We start from the raw sequence: 15,555 nt of genomic DNA, 5'->3' as shown, positions 1-15,555 counted from the left end.
TGAAAACAAATTGCCTTCTGCAGTTCCATCAATGCTACTGTATTCAACCTACATGAGTTTCTGACCACCAGAAAATAACCTTGAAAATCAAAAGGGAGGACTTCAAAAAATCATCTCCAAAATAGAAAATTATCTCCGAAAAAAGAAAAAAGAAAAAAGAAAGTTGATCATCAAGATATAAATCAACACAAGGAAACACCAAACCCTTTCAACACAACATTGTTACACAGATCAGAATTACCATGCTGCACAGTGTATCTTACTGTCCAGGCTCACAACATCAGATAAACCAGCTCAACCCGTAAATGATATTGAAACACATGGGACGGAGCAATAGATGAAATTTCTCTTCAAATGCCAGCTTAATCATAAACTACTGGCACATTTCAAGAAAAAATTAAGGCCAACATGAATCATTTTTTGGGATTTCTTGGAGCTTTTGCCAAAAGTTTCTGACCTCCACCATTTCGCCAAACACCACGCACAGGCAACCCTTCAGTGGGATTATTGTTCCCATTGCTTGCTGCCTCAATAAAATCCGGATCTGGATCTGGGTCAGGATCAGAATCTTTGAGATCCAAAAGTGCTGCCACCGAACCATCACCTAAGCGGACTCGGTGAAACTTAGAGGTTTTCTTCCGCTGCTTGCTTTTCGCACCAGCTGACTGGGAGTCATCTTGCCCCTTCAACTTTACAGACGATTCACTAGGTAAACTCAAATCTGCCTGCAGCTCATTAACCATTGCCTTCGACTTGCCTCTGCCAGCTCGGTACCCATCCTTCGATAACACTTCCACCTCCTCTTCTGAAGGCCTGTAGCTCGACTGCAGTTTCTTTACAGTGCTCAAAATGCTATCTGACAAGTTATCCTTCAGATTACTGTTTTCGGCATCTGCACGCTTCCCTTTACCTTTCTTGAAACTATTACTGTCTTGCTTGAAACTGTTTTCAGTTGCTTGTGAACCATTACTTCTCAAACTCGCATTATAGGTCTCAACAAGTTCTTTCTGCTTATGAGCATCAGGAAGGAGCCTAGCTAACTCGAGAACAAGATGTGACAACCCAAACTGCTCCACATACGCTAGATATATCGCAGTGTCCATTAAACCTTGACGGTATTCTGCAGATATGTCTTTAAATGAAGTGAATTTGTCTTGATCAAACTGTAAAGCAGCTCGGATTCTTTCCACCAAAGACTTGTTTGCTGTGTGAACATCTTCCACATTAAGCCTTGCCTGCCCACTTGTGGGTGATATGTGGATCTGTGTTGCAGAGACTGGAGGAAAATCGGAAATGGAAGGACCAAAAGATCCAGTCTCAACGAGGTTAGGAGCTGATGTGGAGTGGCTGATCCTACTGGTGCTGCCTGAATTCCTTGAGGAACTCAAAGAACCAGCAGATGAAGGTTCATGAAGTGATGCCGGTCGAGCCCGAGAAATACTTGAATAACTAGAAGGTGCAGGTGCATTGTCGGCTGTCGATATAGTTTGAACAGAACTAACTGATGATCCAGGTGCATTATTTGCTGTAGGTCTAGTACGGATTAAACCAGCCGCAGGTAGAACAGGTCCACGAGTTGCAGCTGGCCAGGCCTGAGTCGAATTAACAACCACATTTGCATTGTTTTGGCGACGCAGATTTGCAGCCATAGTGTTTCTAGGTACACCCTCAGGCTCATGTTTTGATTTTTGTCGACTGCTGCTTGGTGCTATGGGGAGGGGAGGAAAGGAGGACTCTTGCGGTGCTGCACTCCTTGAACTCTGGCCCTCAGGCTCATGTTTGGATTTTTGCCGACTGCTGCTTGGTGCCATGGGGAGGGGAGGAAAGGAAGACTCCTGCGTTGCTGCATTCCTTGAACTCCAGCCCTCAGGCTCATGTTTGGATTTTTGCCGACTGCTGCTTGGTGCTATGGGGAGGGGAGGAAAGGAAGACTCTTGTGGTGGTGCATTCATTGAGCTCTGTGACAAAGCCTGACGGTATCTTGAAGGTCGCTCAGAATCTGTTGTAGCAAGGGCTTCAAATGGTTGAATGATAGGATCAATCTCACTTATCTCTCCACCATCGGGAAATACTTGTGTGTTGGATGATAATGAATCATGAAATGTGCCATCAGCATTAGCGAACTCAAAACTGGCTTGGATAGCCATGGAAAGTTGATTGTCAAAAGCGTCACGACGGAATGACCGTCCCCTTCCACGACGGTTATCTTGCTCATTACTTCGTCGATATCGGAAGCTGGTCGGAATCTGGGAACAGGCGATATAAACAAAAGAGACCACATCATATTTTCATGCTCATGATACCAATAAAAAGGAAATAAATAAAAACAAAAAAATGTGACAAATGGAAATTGAATGAGCAAATTAGCTTCAAAATGAACAATGAAATGAGAATGTTCATCAATTGATGAATAAAAATAGCATCGCACATGAACAAAGGCCTTCCAGAAAGAACTAATTTTGTGTTTATAATGGCAAGAGATATAGAACTACATGCCTGAAGAACAGCGTTACGCTTAGACCGAGACATGCGTCCTCCATGTTCAATAGCGTTATGCCTCTGAAATTTCAAAGACAAGGAATATAAGGGATTAAAAAAAATTATAATGCAAAAGGGAATAAAAAAAACTATACCAACCTCGAACCATGCAAAATTTGTATATTCCTTGAAAACAAAAAAGCAACATATACACATGTATACACACACGTTCTACAAGTTCAAATGCATAATGAAAAAAGAACTCATCCACTATACACCACATGTCCTCCCAGAACTCACTTTCATTTCAGCTTCAGACTGGAAGACGATAAATTTCTTAGCAAGGCAGGCCTCATCCTCGCATAAGAAATGCTCTCGACCGAAGTGGATCTGCGAAAGATTAATTTGTTAAAACAGATAATTTGACTCACAACACTATATGGCACTGAGTGTTAACATTATCATATAAAAGGAGAAAATATCTTGCCTCCAAGTCATCATAATTCTTATAATACTCGTATTGCCCAGGATTCTGCCTGCATGAAACAGCATAAATGGTTATGTGAAATTTACTTGTTCTGAATATCAATAAAAAAAATTACATAATTACATTTTAAGAAGGCATACTTTACCTTTGGCATATATGACAGGTATAGTGTTCAGTAGACATGTGCAAGTACAGTTCATTATCTCCATAAAATGGGGTTCTGCAGAATTCACACATAGGATGCCCCATAAAGCCACCTCTTTCACTTTCAGTTCCATCCACCTCAGAGTCGCCAGTGTTTATATGCTGATTAAGTTGTCCTCTAGTGTATAGCTTTTGTTCACAAATAAATACCTGATTCATTCCAAACAAAAGTGATAAAAAAATAATAATACAATAAAATAACTAGAGATATGCAGTGAATCGTCATGTCAAATAATAATGAAAGTGATAAAAAAGGTAGATCTCTAATCTTTCTGATTTGAAAGCGAAGTTCCATAGTATAGTATCTGTTCCAATGGTTTACACCCAAAACAATTTAAACCGAAATACAATAAAATAACCTATTTATTTGCTAAGTTGTCCTTTGTAGCTCCATTAACATCAACCTGAATATAAGATGTCAAACTTTTTTGGCCAATAAAACAACCAATAGTTTCACCAGGGCACATCCCTCCATTCACTACATTTTATGTCTCTTTCCTATCCATATCAATACGGCAATACCTCGTCCCAGACCACATCAGCATAATCGAAGTAGTTTTCCCATCCACCCTTCAGCAGCAAACTAAATATCAAGAGGGAGAGAGCTACATTTTAGAACCGTTACTAGTATTAACATGCAGACAAAATACATCCTCCCTCTATGACCAAGACTGTTGTGTAACATAACAATATAAAAGCCACGTAGATACCAATACAAGACAGAGCCCTTCATTTATTAGGCAAAGTTCTTCATTTATCCTTCAGAATAAACTTACACTTACTTCATAGGTTAAGCGTTTTGAAGTACTTGTTCAATAAAATTTTCTACTTAGAACCTAATTTGTCCAACTCACAGAATGGGAAGGCCAGAAGAGGACCAGTCGACAGTGCAAAAACTCTAGTGAATTGGAGTTCGATGAGTGTGCCTTTTTTTTTTGTTGGGTGGGTGGGGGTTGGGGTGGTGTGTGTTGTTGTTTTGTGGGGGGGGGGGGGGGGGGGGGGACATTTATGTTAGCCGAGATATGATAGGCTAGAATCCTTCGGTCTCCTAAACTGACTTACGGAATCTCAAATCTTTCTCGGTTCCCGCAGTGGGCTTGGCCTTAGGAACGAAGTCCTATCTTCACTGGAACTGAAGTCAGCCAACTCAACTCCCATAATTCTCCTTGGCACTTTGTCCATTGGACAATGCTTCGGTTCAGTCTTTGCGGGAGATGCATTTAGTATTTTTGCCTCGGTGGGCAAAAATACTAAATGATTTTCTTTTCTTTTTTTTTATAGATAATTAAAATATTTTATAAATACGTTGAAACGGGCAGCACTCCCAAACCAAACAACGACACTAACATTTCAAGCTATCAACAAAATCCAAAAGACAATCCACTGACATACAATCCCGCCCATTCACCCAAAAGAATAAAGAAGAAAGTATACTATACTTCAAATAGGAGACTCCACACCCTCAAAGTATCTCCTATTTCTCTCGCCGCAAACCCCACCATATACACAAGGGAGTGGCTCTCCAAGCATCTCTGACTCGGCTCTCCACTGTACACCCTCTCCAAGTCACAAGCAAGTCAACCGTAGAATCTGAGAACACCCATGGAATACCAAAAGCAACCAAAAACATGGTCCAGACATCCCTTGCCACTGAGCAATGAATAAGAAGATGGTTGACAGATTCCCCCATCTCCTTACACACGTAGCACCTGTTTACCACAACTCGACTTCTTCTAAGATTATCAATAGTGAGGATGCTTCCCAAAGCAACTGTCCACGAGAAAAAAGTTACCTTCAGTGGTGCTTTCGCCCTCCAAACAGCTTTCCAAGGAAAAATAGGGCCAAGAAACTCCACCATACTAAAATAGAAAGACTTGACCTCGAACACTCCTCTCGAGGCACCCACCCACACCATCTCATCCATGCCCACCCCGACCACCATCTGGCTATAAATGAAAGCCAAAAGATCTGTAATTTCCACTAGTTCCCAATCATGGAACTGTTTACGAGACCGTACATCCCAAATCACCCTACCATTATCAAGACGATAATAATCAGCAACTAAAGCATCTCTATTCACAGCAATTCGGTACATAAGCGGGAACCTATGGGCCAAAGCCAAATCCCCACACCATATGTCTTCCCAAAATCTGACATTTCTTCCACTTTGAACCTTAAACCGAATCCTTTTAGAAAATTCATCCCAACCTCTACGGATAAGTTTCCACGAGCCCAAACCCGCTGGGAATCTAACCTCCCAAGACTGCCACCCAACAATACCCTCCCCATAACGACAAGTGATGACACACCTCCAAAGCTTGGACCTCTCTCTCCCAAACCTCCACAACCACTTTCCCAACAGCGCCTTATTAAACACATCGAGCCTTCGAATGCCCAAGTGAAACTTGAACTCATCTCCTAAACCACCCCACAAGAACTTCTTGTAAATAACATCAAGTCTTCTAACAACTGTCTTAGGCATTGGGAAAAGCGACAAAAAATATGTCGGAAGGCGGAGAGTGTGCTTTTCATAAGCGTAACCCTCCCCCCTTTTGACAAGTATTGTTTCTTCCACCCTGCAAGCCTCCTCTCAAATCTCTCTACAATCAGATCCCACACAAAAATTCTCCTCCACGATGCGCTCCCAAAGGGAGTCCCAAGTAGGAGATCGGAAAAGAGCCAACACCACATCCCAGTGTATTAGCCAGAACTTGAATATCTTCCACCACCCCAGCTGGGACTATCTCACTTTTTCCAATATTTAACTTCAAACCAAAAACAACTTGGAAGCAAGCTAGCACGCACCTTAAATACATCAGCTGACGAAGATTAAGGGGCTCTACCCACTAAGAATCCCTGAATAAACCCAAGCTCCCCCGCCATACCCATCAACCGACTAAAAGCCTCCATAACAATAATAAACAAGAAAGGGGAGAGAGGGTCCCCCTGCCTCAATCCTTGAGAACTAGCAAAGAAACTAGTCAAAAGATCCATTCACTAAAACAGAGAACCATGCTGTTGAAATACAAAAAAAATAATAATAATAATTCCACTCCCTCCACTTTTGACCAAAGATCATTCTCCTCATCAAATACATCAAAAAATCCCAGCTAACATAGTCATAAGCCTTTTCAATATCCAATTTGCACACCACCCCCAAAATTCCACTCCTCACCCTAGCCTCAATACATTCACTGGCGATCAACACAAAATCCAAAATTTGACGCCCTCCAACAAAAGCATTCTGAGAATCCAAGATTACCCCATCAAGCACTTTCCTCAGTCCTAACACTTTCGCAATAATTTTATACACAGCCCCAACAAGGCTAATGGGTCTGAAGTCCTAATAGCTCCACTCTTTTTTGGGACCAGAGTAATGAAGGAAGCATTAAGACTCTTCTTAAATGATCAATGCAGGAAAAAGTAACCAATAGCCCCCATCACCTCAACCTTCACCACCTCCCAATTATGCTGAAAGAAAGCTAAAGAAAACCCATCCGGTCTAGGGGCTTTATCCCCAAAGCCGCCAACACCTCCTCCTCCCCAAACGGCATATCAAGCCAGTCTCTATCACCATCCAAGATAACCGCAAACTCAAGTCCATCAAGCAAAGGCCTCCATGAAGCATTCTCCTCAAAGAGCTGCTTGAAAAGAAAAAAAAACACAAACCCATTTCGCATGTCATCATCTGCAGTTACCGTAACCCCATTAAGTCGAATCTTCCCAATGTGATTACCTCCTCTATGAGCATTAGACATACGGCGAAAAAACTTGGTGTTTCGATCACCTTCCTTAAGCCAAAGGGATATAGACTTATGTCTCCAAGAGATTTCGTCCTTCTCCACAATCTCTCCAAACTCAACCTTACACTCCTCCCTTCTGCTCACCTTCTTACTACTAAGCCCTTCCTCACCCTCCTTCCTATCTAGAACTGAGATTTCCTGGAGGATTCTGTTCTTTCTCCATACAAGGCTACCAAACACTTCTTTGTTCCAAGTCTTAATATTGCTCTTCAACAACCTTAATTTGGATGCCAACCGGAAACTCGGACTGCCCCTAACATCATAGCCCATCCACCAAATCCGAACCTTATCTTTGAAATCAACATCACAGAGCCACATATTTTCAAACCGGAAAGGCGATCTCCCTCTCCTCACCCCTCCACAATCAAGAAGAATCGGAATATGGTTCAAAATAGCCCAGGCCAAAGCCACCTGAGACATATCAGGGAACTTCTCCAAATCCCCCAACACCAAGAATCTATCCAGCCATGACAATGTAGGTGAATCCCTTCCACTAGACATCAATAAGGTGGTGGGTGCCAATAAAGTCCGAAAATTCAGTCATGGCCTACGACCAAATACCTCCTGTGGATCTCTCACTAGGCGTATGGACAGCATTAAAATCTCCCCCAATGCACCACAGGAGTGCCCACCTTGATCTAGCAAACCCCAGCTCCTCCCACAAACCTCTTCTTCCTACATCCCCTCTCGGCCCATACACACCAGAAAACACCTACTGTGAACCATCTTCCTCCAGCAAGAACAACACAAAAAATAGAGTATCTCCCTTTCCACACGTCCGATTTCGATACCCACCTTTTTATCCCAAAGCACCACAATACCTCTGACAGTCCCCTCGGCATCAACCACCTCCCAATCCACAAACCCCAACCACATCTCTCCCCCCCTCCACCCCCAACCCCAAACCCAAAACAAACTTTTAATAACATGGTCAGAAGCCGAATCCAGTTTAGACTCCTGCAAATATACCACATGCACCCCCCATGTACGTAGAAGAACCTTCACCACCCTTCTTTTGTTCGGGTCATTCAATCCCCGAACATTCCAAGACACAATCTTGAGCTTCATAGATCCCCCCACACCCCCCCCCCCCCCCCCCCCCCCCTCTCTCTCTCTCCCCTTCATGTTGACACTGGAAAACAAACTTTTCAGCTCTCTCCCCCCCTTCCACCAGTTCTCTTCATAGACTTCACCATCGCCCACTCATCCTCAATCACTTGAAACATATCATGAGTTCTCTCCAACTCCCCAGCACATGATAATCCAACAAACTACTGGTCCCTCCTATACTTTCCATAAACCAATCATCCTTACTGTCTTCTAAGTTAGTATCCCTTTGCACGTCTCTAATAAATGCCAATGGAGTATCTATTCCAACTGTATCCCCAATCTCCCAAATTGGTGGTGGAATGTCCAATACAGAGGAACCATCCGCCACAGTCAAAGAGCGCAAAGCCCCTCCATCCGGATCCCAGCCATCAAAAGTACACATAACACTACCCTGCTCAGAACTCCGAGTAGTTAACAAACACGACTCAACAGTACCCGATTTCGTCCCATCCCAATGCAGCTTAAAATCAGCTCTTAACGCCTCAGCCGTCCCCCCAGCGATCAATAACTGAGTTCCTTGCCCAATACGCAGCATAACACTGCGGTCGTCCTTCCCACTTGGGAGGAGCATCAGCGGACAGTCCTTGATCTTCAAACAGCACATCTCAGAGCCTGACATAGCCATGTAAATTCTGTGGAAACAGACGCCCCACCATCATCCTCAAGTCTGCCTTCATTACTCACCTCAGCAACTGGGGATAACCTATGAGCCCCCATAAACAATTCCCCATTCACCAAACCATCATCCCTCCTCAACACCCCACAAGGAGGAGTACAAGCAGAAGAAGGGGTAGAGAAGGAAGAGAAATTTGGCGAGAGATCAGAGCACTTACCCAGTTTTTGGACTCCACTGGTGGACTTTACCCACTTTCGCTTTTGCTTCCGAGGCCATCTTCGCCCTTTTGCACTAACTTGTGCGTTGCTCGGGATCTGATTTAGATTATCGTGAAAGCTTGAATCAATAACCATTTATCTCGGTCTCGCGTACATCATCTCCTTAGCTCCTCCAGATGAACAGACTTCCCCACCTCCTGAAGCAGACCCAACTTGAAGAGGTTCAAATGCATTATGAAGTCCAGGCCCAAACGATTGAGCCTTGAACGGCCTAACAGACTGCCCAGACCCTAAAGAGTTAACATTAGTCTTCCTTTGTGTGTGGAAAGGATGGGTCTTAGCCCTCCTCTCTGTCCCTGAAACATTATGTCTGAGCCCATGGACTATCTGGCCCGATCTGCTCCGACCAAAACTTCTTGACCTAGAAACATTTTGGCCCATCCTACCTCGACCATTACTTTTCACATCTCCGTTATGGGTCCGGACTACATTTGGCCCAACCCTTTTATCCCCTTCCCCAATGGGCTTGTGAAACCGCCCACTAGGCCCCGCCCATGAGCGTGATCCACCCCTCCCCTTTACTTGGTCTGTCACGTGCCCTCTCTCTGAAATTCAAATCCCTTATCTTATTCGGATAAGTGCAATCCTGGGAATCCCTTGCATGCCAACCACATATCCCTTCTTCTTTACCCTTGGATCCACGCTCTGCCCGCGCGTGAAAACCACTCCATCTTGTTCTTTGTTTAGGGCCCTGCAACTCCGATGCCAGCCATTTCTTCTAGAGGTGGCAATATACACGACAAGCTAACACGACACGAGATAAATGGGTTTAGGTTTGGCATAATTGTGTTCGTGTCGTAATTGTGTCGACCCGAATTGACACGGTAATTAAATGTGTCATGTTCGTGTTTGACTTACCAACTCGTTTATAACCCGTTTAACTAAACGTGTCAAATAAACGTGTTGTGTTCGTGTTAAAAATGACCTGTTTAGCTAAACAGGTTGAATAAATGTGCAGTGTTTGTGTTAGAAATGACATAAACGTTTCTTGTCGTATCATTTCGTGTCATGTCGTGTCTTAGTCTTGAATCATTTATTAAACGGGTTACGCATGTTGAGTCGTGCTATCCATGTAATAATCATGTTGTGTCGTGTTATCCATGTAATAATCATGTTGTGTTTGTGTCAGTGTCGACCTATTTAACAAAATACCCATGCTTTGACATGACACGAACACGACCCACCAACACGAATTGCCACCCTTAAATTTTATTCCCACCTCCTCTCTACAACCTCAGCCATTCATCTTCCGGAAGAACAGTACTCTAATCCCTTCCGTCAAGTACCTCAATAGTTAGGACAAGCTCTGGATACCTCTCAACCGCCAGATACACCCTGTAACAGAGTCGTTCGTCGTTCACAAGAATCCACTCCGGGACGACACCATCAGCATCGACATAGATGATGAGCTTGCTCGCATCCTTACTTTCATTTGCTACTACCTTTCTGAAACCCCCAGGGGTGTTTCCAATAGCTTCAAATAAACCATAAGACCACAAATGCAGTGGTAAGGCAAACACCATCACTCTCTTCACCTTCTTTTCCTTAAGAATACCATGACACCCCACACGAAAGACCACACATCTAAACATAATTCAGCCTCTCCCCAGGTCAGTTTTCCCTCAAAACCCTAATTGCCTCAGCATGGGACGGCAATCTGAACAACAAAAGGGAGTCCGGCAACGGGGAAAGTTACCATTGCACCAATAGAAATCTTCCAAGCCCTTGAAGCCCAACCTCCAATCCTCGCACAATCCCCCATATCACGATCAAACCTTCCCACCAGAAAACTTTGAATGACATCTCTTCTTTTCCAAATGCTTTGATCATCCAAAAAGAAGTCAACACCCCTTTTGACACCTTCGTCTCCACAACACCATGCTTTGGGAGATTTGGGATCATCACCACCTCAATGTACGATCAATTCCCAGATCCCTCGTATAGGGCATATCTAGCTCTCATTAGTAAAAAAACATTTTTACACCGAGTATTGAGAACGTACACCCTAACACATCTTAGCTCAATCTGATTAGAAGCCAAAATGATTTAGTGGCAAAGCTGCTTATTAAATGTAAACATGGCATGATTTCTTTCAAATCCATTTGGAACCCTAGAATCATAGGGTACTTTACTTACGCATATGTCTAGGAATAGAATATGCAATGGTTTGATTTAGTTTCCTTTTTTGTAATATTAACAAGTGCTCTTTTTAGAATATAAATACATGAGTTGTGAATGAGTGTTTAAAAAAAAGCCTCATTAAAGTCTTTACATAGTATTAATCTTATTCAAGCCTTTACATATTATTATACGCATTCAAGCCTTTACACATTTCTCTTTTATTCCTTCTATCTTGTATTTCTTTTTTATACCAGAGCCAGGGTGGTTCGACCGCAACTAGGGCGTTGTGAGTTCTGCACCACCCATTCAGGAATGGTTTGAGTAGACATTGGTGTTGTATGTGTAACAAGTCGGGAGAATCTATAAACCGTCTCTTGTTGCATTGCACTATGGCGAGGGAAATTTAGCCTAAGTTTTTGGTTGCTTTTGGGGTCAACTAGGTTGTTTCAGAATCCATGGTTGACATGGGGTGCAAAGTGGAGAGCCGTGTCAGAGATACTTGGAGGGCCACTCCCCTTTGTTTAAGGTGGGGTTTGTGGCGTGAGAGGAATAGAAGATCCTTTGAAAGCGAGGGGTTTCCTATTTGGTCTCTCAAATTCAATACATTGTCTTCTCTTTTTTATTGGGTTAACGGGGCGGAATTGTATATCATGGATATTCTTTTGGATTTTGTGAATAGTTTAAGACTATAGTGTCGCCATGGGCATCTTTTGTTTCTTGAGTTTGCTCCCCTCTTAAGAGTCTTTCATGAAATTTTACTTATAAAAAAAAAATAAAAATAAAATAAAAACATTGGTGGTTCTTCCATCTACATATTTTTAACATTTGTATGAAGGGGAATGGTCTGAGGATACATTGTTGATTATTTATGGTATAAGGAGATATTGTTGATTCTTTCATCTACATATTTTAAACATTTGTATGAAGGAGAATGGTCTTAGGAGATATTGTTAATTCTTCCTTTTACATATTTTAAACATGTGTATGAAGGGAAATGATTTGAGGAGATAGTAATGGTTGTTTATGATATGAGGAGACACCAGTTGAGTCAAAATCGACATATCCACGATGGTTTGTTATGTCTTTGCTGGTCAATTTAATGCATCCAAACTTAGTCGTTGCCTATATATTTATAAAAACCATGTTTGAAGATGCATTATCCAAGTTGGGCATCTCAGATATCCATGCACGAACTTGAGGGGGAGTATTAACCAAGATATGATAAGCTAGAATCAAGGATGTAACTTGCTATATTAGCAGAGATATGATAGGCTAGAATCATAGGATTTGACTTTATTTACACATCTAGTCTAGGCATAGAATATGCAATGATTTTATTTAGTTTCATTTATTTTTATATTAACAAGTGCTCTTTTTAGTATATAATACCAGAGTTATGAAAGAGTGTTTTAGAAAAAAGCCTCATTAAAGCCTCTACATATTATTAATCTTATTCAAGCCTTCACATATTATTATACTCGTTCTCATTCAAGCCTTTACACATTATTATACTCATTCTCATTCAAGCCTTTACACATTTCTCTTATATTCCTTATATAATGTATTTCTTCTATTTATTTCCTCATCACCTTAATACACAAATTTTCTTGGTTCATTCTCTACTCTTTCCACTTGAATCTACATCCCTTAAAGACGCTCGTTTGTCTTTATTACACATTAACAGACCATACAATAAAAACCTCTCTTCTTTTATTGCATGTGAAAAAACCATGAACTTTGTTTTTTTATTATTTCCATATCTTGCTACAAACAAGGCCACTTTGTCTTTCTTCACCGAGTCAACACACTTATAGTTATAAAAGGTTGATAAGTTTTTTGCAAGGCTTATTAAGCAATGTCATTTTATGCCTTCCATGCACAATCTAATAGGTAGACTCTACATATAATGATACGATGTCAAACATGTAATAGATCTAAAGGATAAATGATCTACATTCCCTATTGTCTTTTCCCAAAATTAATAGGAACAAGAACATGTTTTGTCATGTAAGGTGACTAAAGACAAACCTAACCTTTTGACATTATTTTGCTCAAAGTAGCTGCTCTCAAGACTCGACCTCACGTATCCTCATGCTTGTCAGTTGTGTGTTTACCATTGCACCAAGCAATAAGCTAACTTTTCCCGTGAAGTGTTCTAAAATTAGAAATCTTTGTTTTCTATACTATAGCTTTGCGAGCACAAAACATAATACAAAAGGCCAACACAACACTAAAAAGCCAAATCCAACCAATCAATAAATAAAGAAACAACGCAACAGAAACTAAAAAAGATCATATATGATGTCATAAATCTTATGGAATATCACCTTTCTTCCTTCCAAACACAAACTGCACATGAGCAATCTATGTTGGTGGAACAGATGACCTTTGAGCTGCTCAATATTCCTAAATTTTCCCCGTCTCTTTGAGCCATCATTTGTTTGCTCCTCTGCCTTGTCGCATACACTGCAAGAAAGCTTGCACATTGCCTTGATCATCTTGTAATGGTCCAAATCATCAAAGAGTCCCTGTGTATCCTCATGATACCAATATGATCCCATTCGACCCTCCCTTAACTCAGATGGGAAGACCGAAAAATCATTAATCATCCTGGTATAATCTCCTAGAGCCTGCACATCAGCCAAAACGAAGGAAAAAAAAAAAAAAGAAAAGGCACACCCTTTGGTGAATCACAATGCCCGATCAACAACAGTCATAACTGGTTTTTTTTTCCTTTAAATTGACCAAAAAAATAAATCCTACTAAGTGCTAAACAGTCTTAATTATCAATCTCTACATTTATTTATCAATAGCAGGCAATCTCAGTACCTCGCATCAGCCCAATACCTGGCATCAGCCTCACAATGCGACACCACATATTTGAAAATCATATTAGCATGTAAGAGAACTCATTGAAAACAAGAATCTATGAAGCAATCGAGTGAAGTTATTCACATCACTGATTAGCAGAACGAATCCAATCAAAACACAGATTTTATGGAAACTAAAAACTATGAATCCAAACTAAATGGTGTTTTAATGAATTGCAATTGGACATCTTATCACAAAAGATGGAGAAGATAGAAAGTCATTAGAAACAGAATTGAATGACTATATATACATTGAACTTATAAATCTGAGAATCATATAAACCTTTGTAATGAAGACGATGTTGCAGTCGGTCTTGCAAATACAACAACGTCGATCGTCGCAGATGAAGCGAAGCCGAGCCACGCAGGTGGAGCACACCTCCCGGTGACCGCACCCTCCGTAAGCTACCCATTCCAGGCTCTCCGCGCATACCGCACAGCTATCGTCCATTGTCTCTCTCTCTTCTCTCTCTAAGATTCAACAAATTCCAATCAAAATCGAAGTGTCTGGAGGGAGGTATATATATATGTTATGATCTATCTAGGGTTTTTCAATTTGACGATCAAAGCGGATATGTATATATATACATACGGTAATTGGGTTTACCGACGACGTATGGGAATTGTTGTCTTATTTTCTATCTAGGGTTCGTCTGAAATTGACTCAAATTGGGACTTCTTATAACATGAAAGGCAAGGATGGGTGATCTCAAGACTTTTTCACCGATTGACTTTTCACCAATTGACTTGAAAAGAAGATATGTTTGAGCACCAATATTAATTTGGAAGGTTGGAAAACTCCCTCTAGCGGAATCTTTTACTTTATGGGGGCATTTTAGTCTTTCAGCACTTTTATTATTTCTGTATGTTTTTTCAAGTATTTTGGGTGAATAATCACAATTAACCATAACCCTAATCTTAATCATTTTTTATTTTTTACTTCTTTTTAGGGAGGTAATAAATTTCACTCCAGAACTTTTTTTTTTTTTTTTTTTTAATGTGACATGAAATAATTATCCTCATTTATTTCATGAGAATTAAGTATAAGGGGAAATTATGTTATTTTGTTTATAAAAATAAAAAGAGGTGGAATGCATTTATTAGTACAACGTGGAGTGTGTATTTTTTTTTTTTTTCTTAGTTTCGTAGGGTGTATTTATCATCTCCTTATTTTTATATATAATCTTGTATTGCATAATAAAATTATTTCAATTTGTTTCTCACCATAATAAAATCATGTGTAATTAAGTAAGTTTAAAAATAAAAAATAAATTAAAAATTAATATAAGTCCAATTTTTCTTTTCTAAAGACAATAAAATTCCATCAATTTTCAGTTTGGTCAACCAGTTATACTTTTGATAAAGAATTTTCAGTTTAATTCTAAATATTCGATATTCAGTTTAACCTTTTCTAATTTGTGATGATAACTTTTTTCTTTTATGTTTTTAATTTATATTGATAATTTAGATTTATGTTACATTTTTATAAGTTTTTATTGAGTTAGTAAAGCATACGTCAAGAGATTTAAATTATAATTTAATTATTCAAGAAGATCTTATGTAACTTGTAAAATGACAAAATCATCGA

General features: G+C 40.5%; 1 protein-coding gene across 1 annotated transcript; it reads right to left on the bottom strand.

The window, feature by feature from the left end:
• LOC132306071 (E3 ubiquitin-protein ligase hel2-like) lies at positions 1–14,706 on the bottom strand. Its single transcript, XM_059803270.1, has 7 exons — positions 14,251–14,706; positions 13,425–13,727; positions 3,111–3,319; positions 2,966–3,014; positions 2,779–2,868; positions 2,497–2,559; positions 1–2,246 (listed from the first exon to the last, which is right to left on the bottom strand). The coding sequence occupies exons 1-7, from the start codon at positions 14,416–14,418 to the stop codon at positions 414–416; spliced, it is 2,715 nt and encodes a 904-aa protein (XP_059659253.1). The 5' UTR covers positions 14,419–14,706; the 3' UTR covers positions 1–413.
• Between the last annotated feature and the right edge of the window lie 849 nt (positions 14,707–15,555).

Source organism: Cornus florida, unplaced genomic scaffold (genome assembly GCF_030987335.1).
Source record: "Cornus florida cultivar Cherokee Brave unplaced genomic scaffold, ASM3098733v1 CherokeeBrave_3.0.0_Hap2_Chr05, whole genome shotgun sequence".
Lineage (NCBI taxonomy): Eukaryota > Viridiplantae > Streptophyta > Magnoliopsida > Cornales > Cornaceae > Cornus > Cornus florida.
The sequence above is the reverse complement of the archived record's forward strand: the minus strand, read 5'-3'. Positions and strand labels throughout refer to the sequence as shown.

Bases quoted from the DNA above. Each gene is read 5' to 3' on its own strand.
- LOC132306071 (XM_059803270.1), bottom strand. From the start codon at position 14,418: ATGGACGATAGCTGTGCGGTATGCGCGGAGAGCCTGGAATGGGTAGCT. The intron at 2,869-2,965 runs GCAAGATATTTT...AATCTTTCGCAG, and splicing joins AGAATTATGATGACTTGGAG to ATCCACTTCGGTCGAGAGCA. The intron at 2,247-2,496 runs GCATGTAGTTCT...GCCTGTTCCCAG, and splicing joins AGCGTAACGCTGTTCTTCAG to ATTCCGACCAGCTTCCGATA.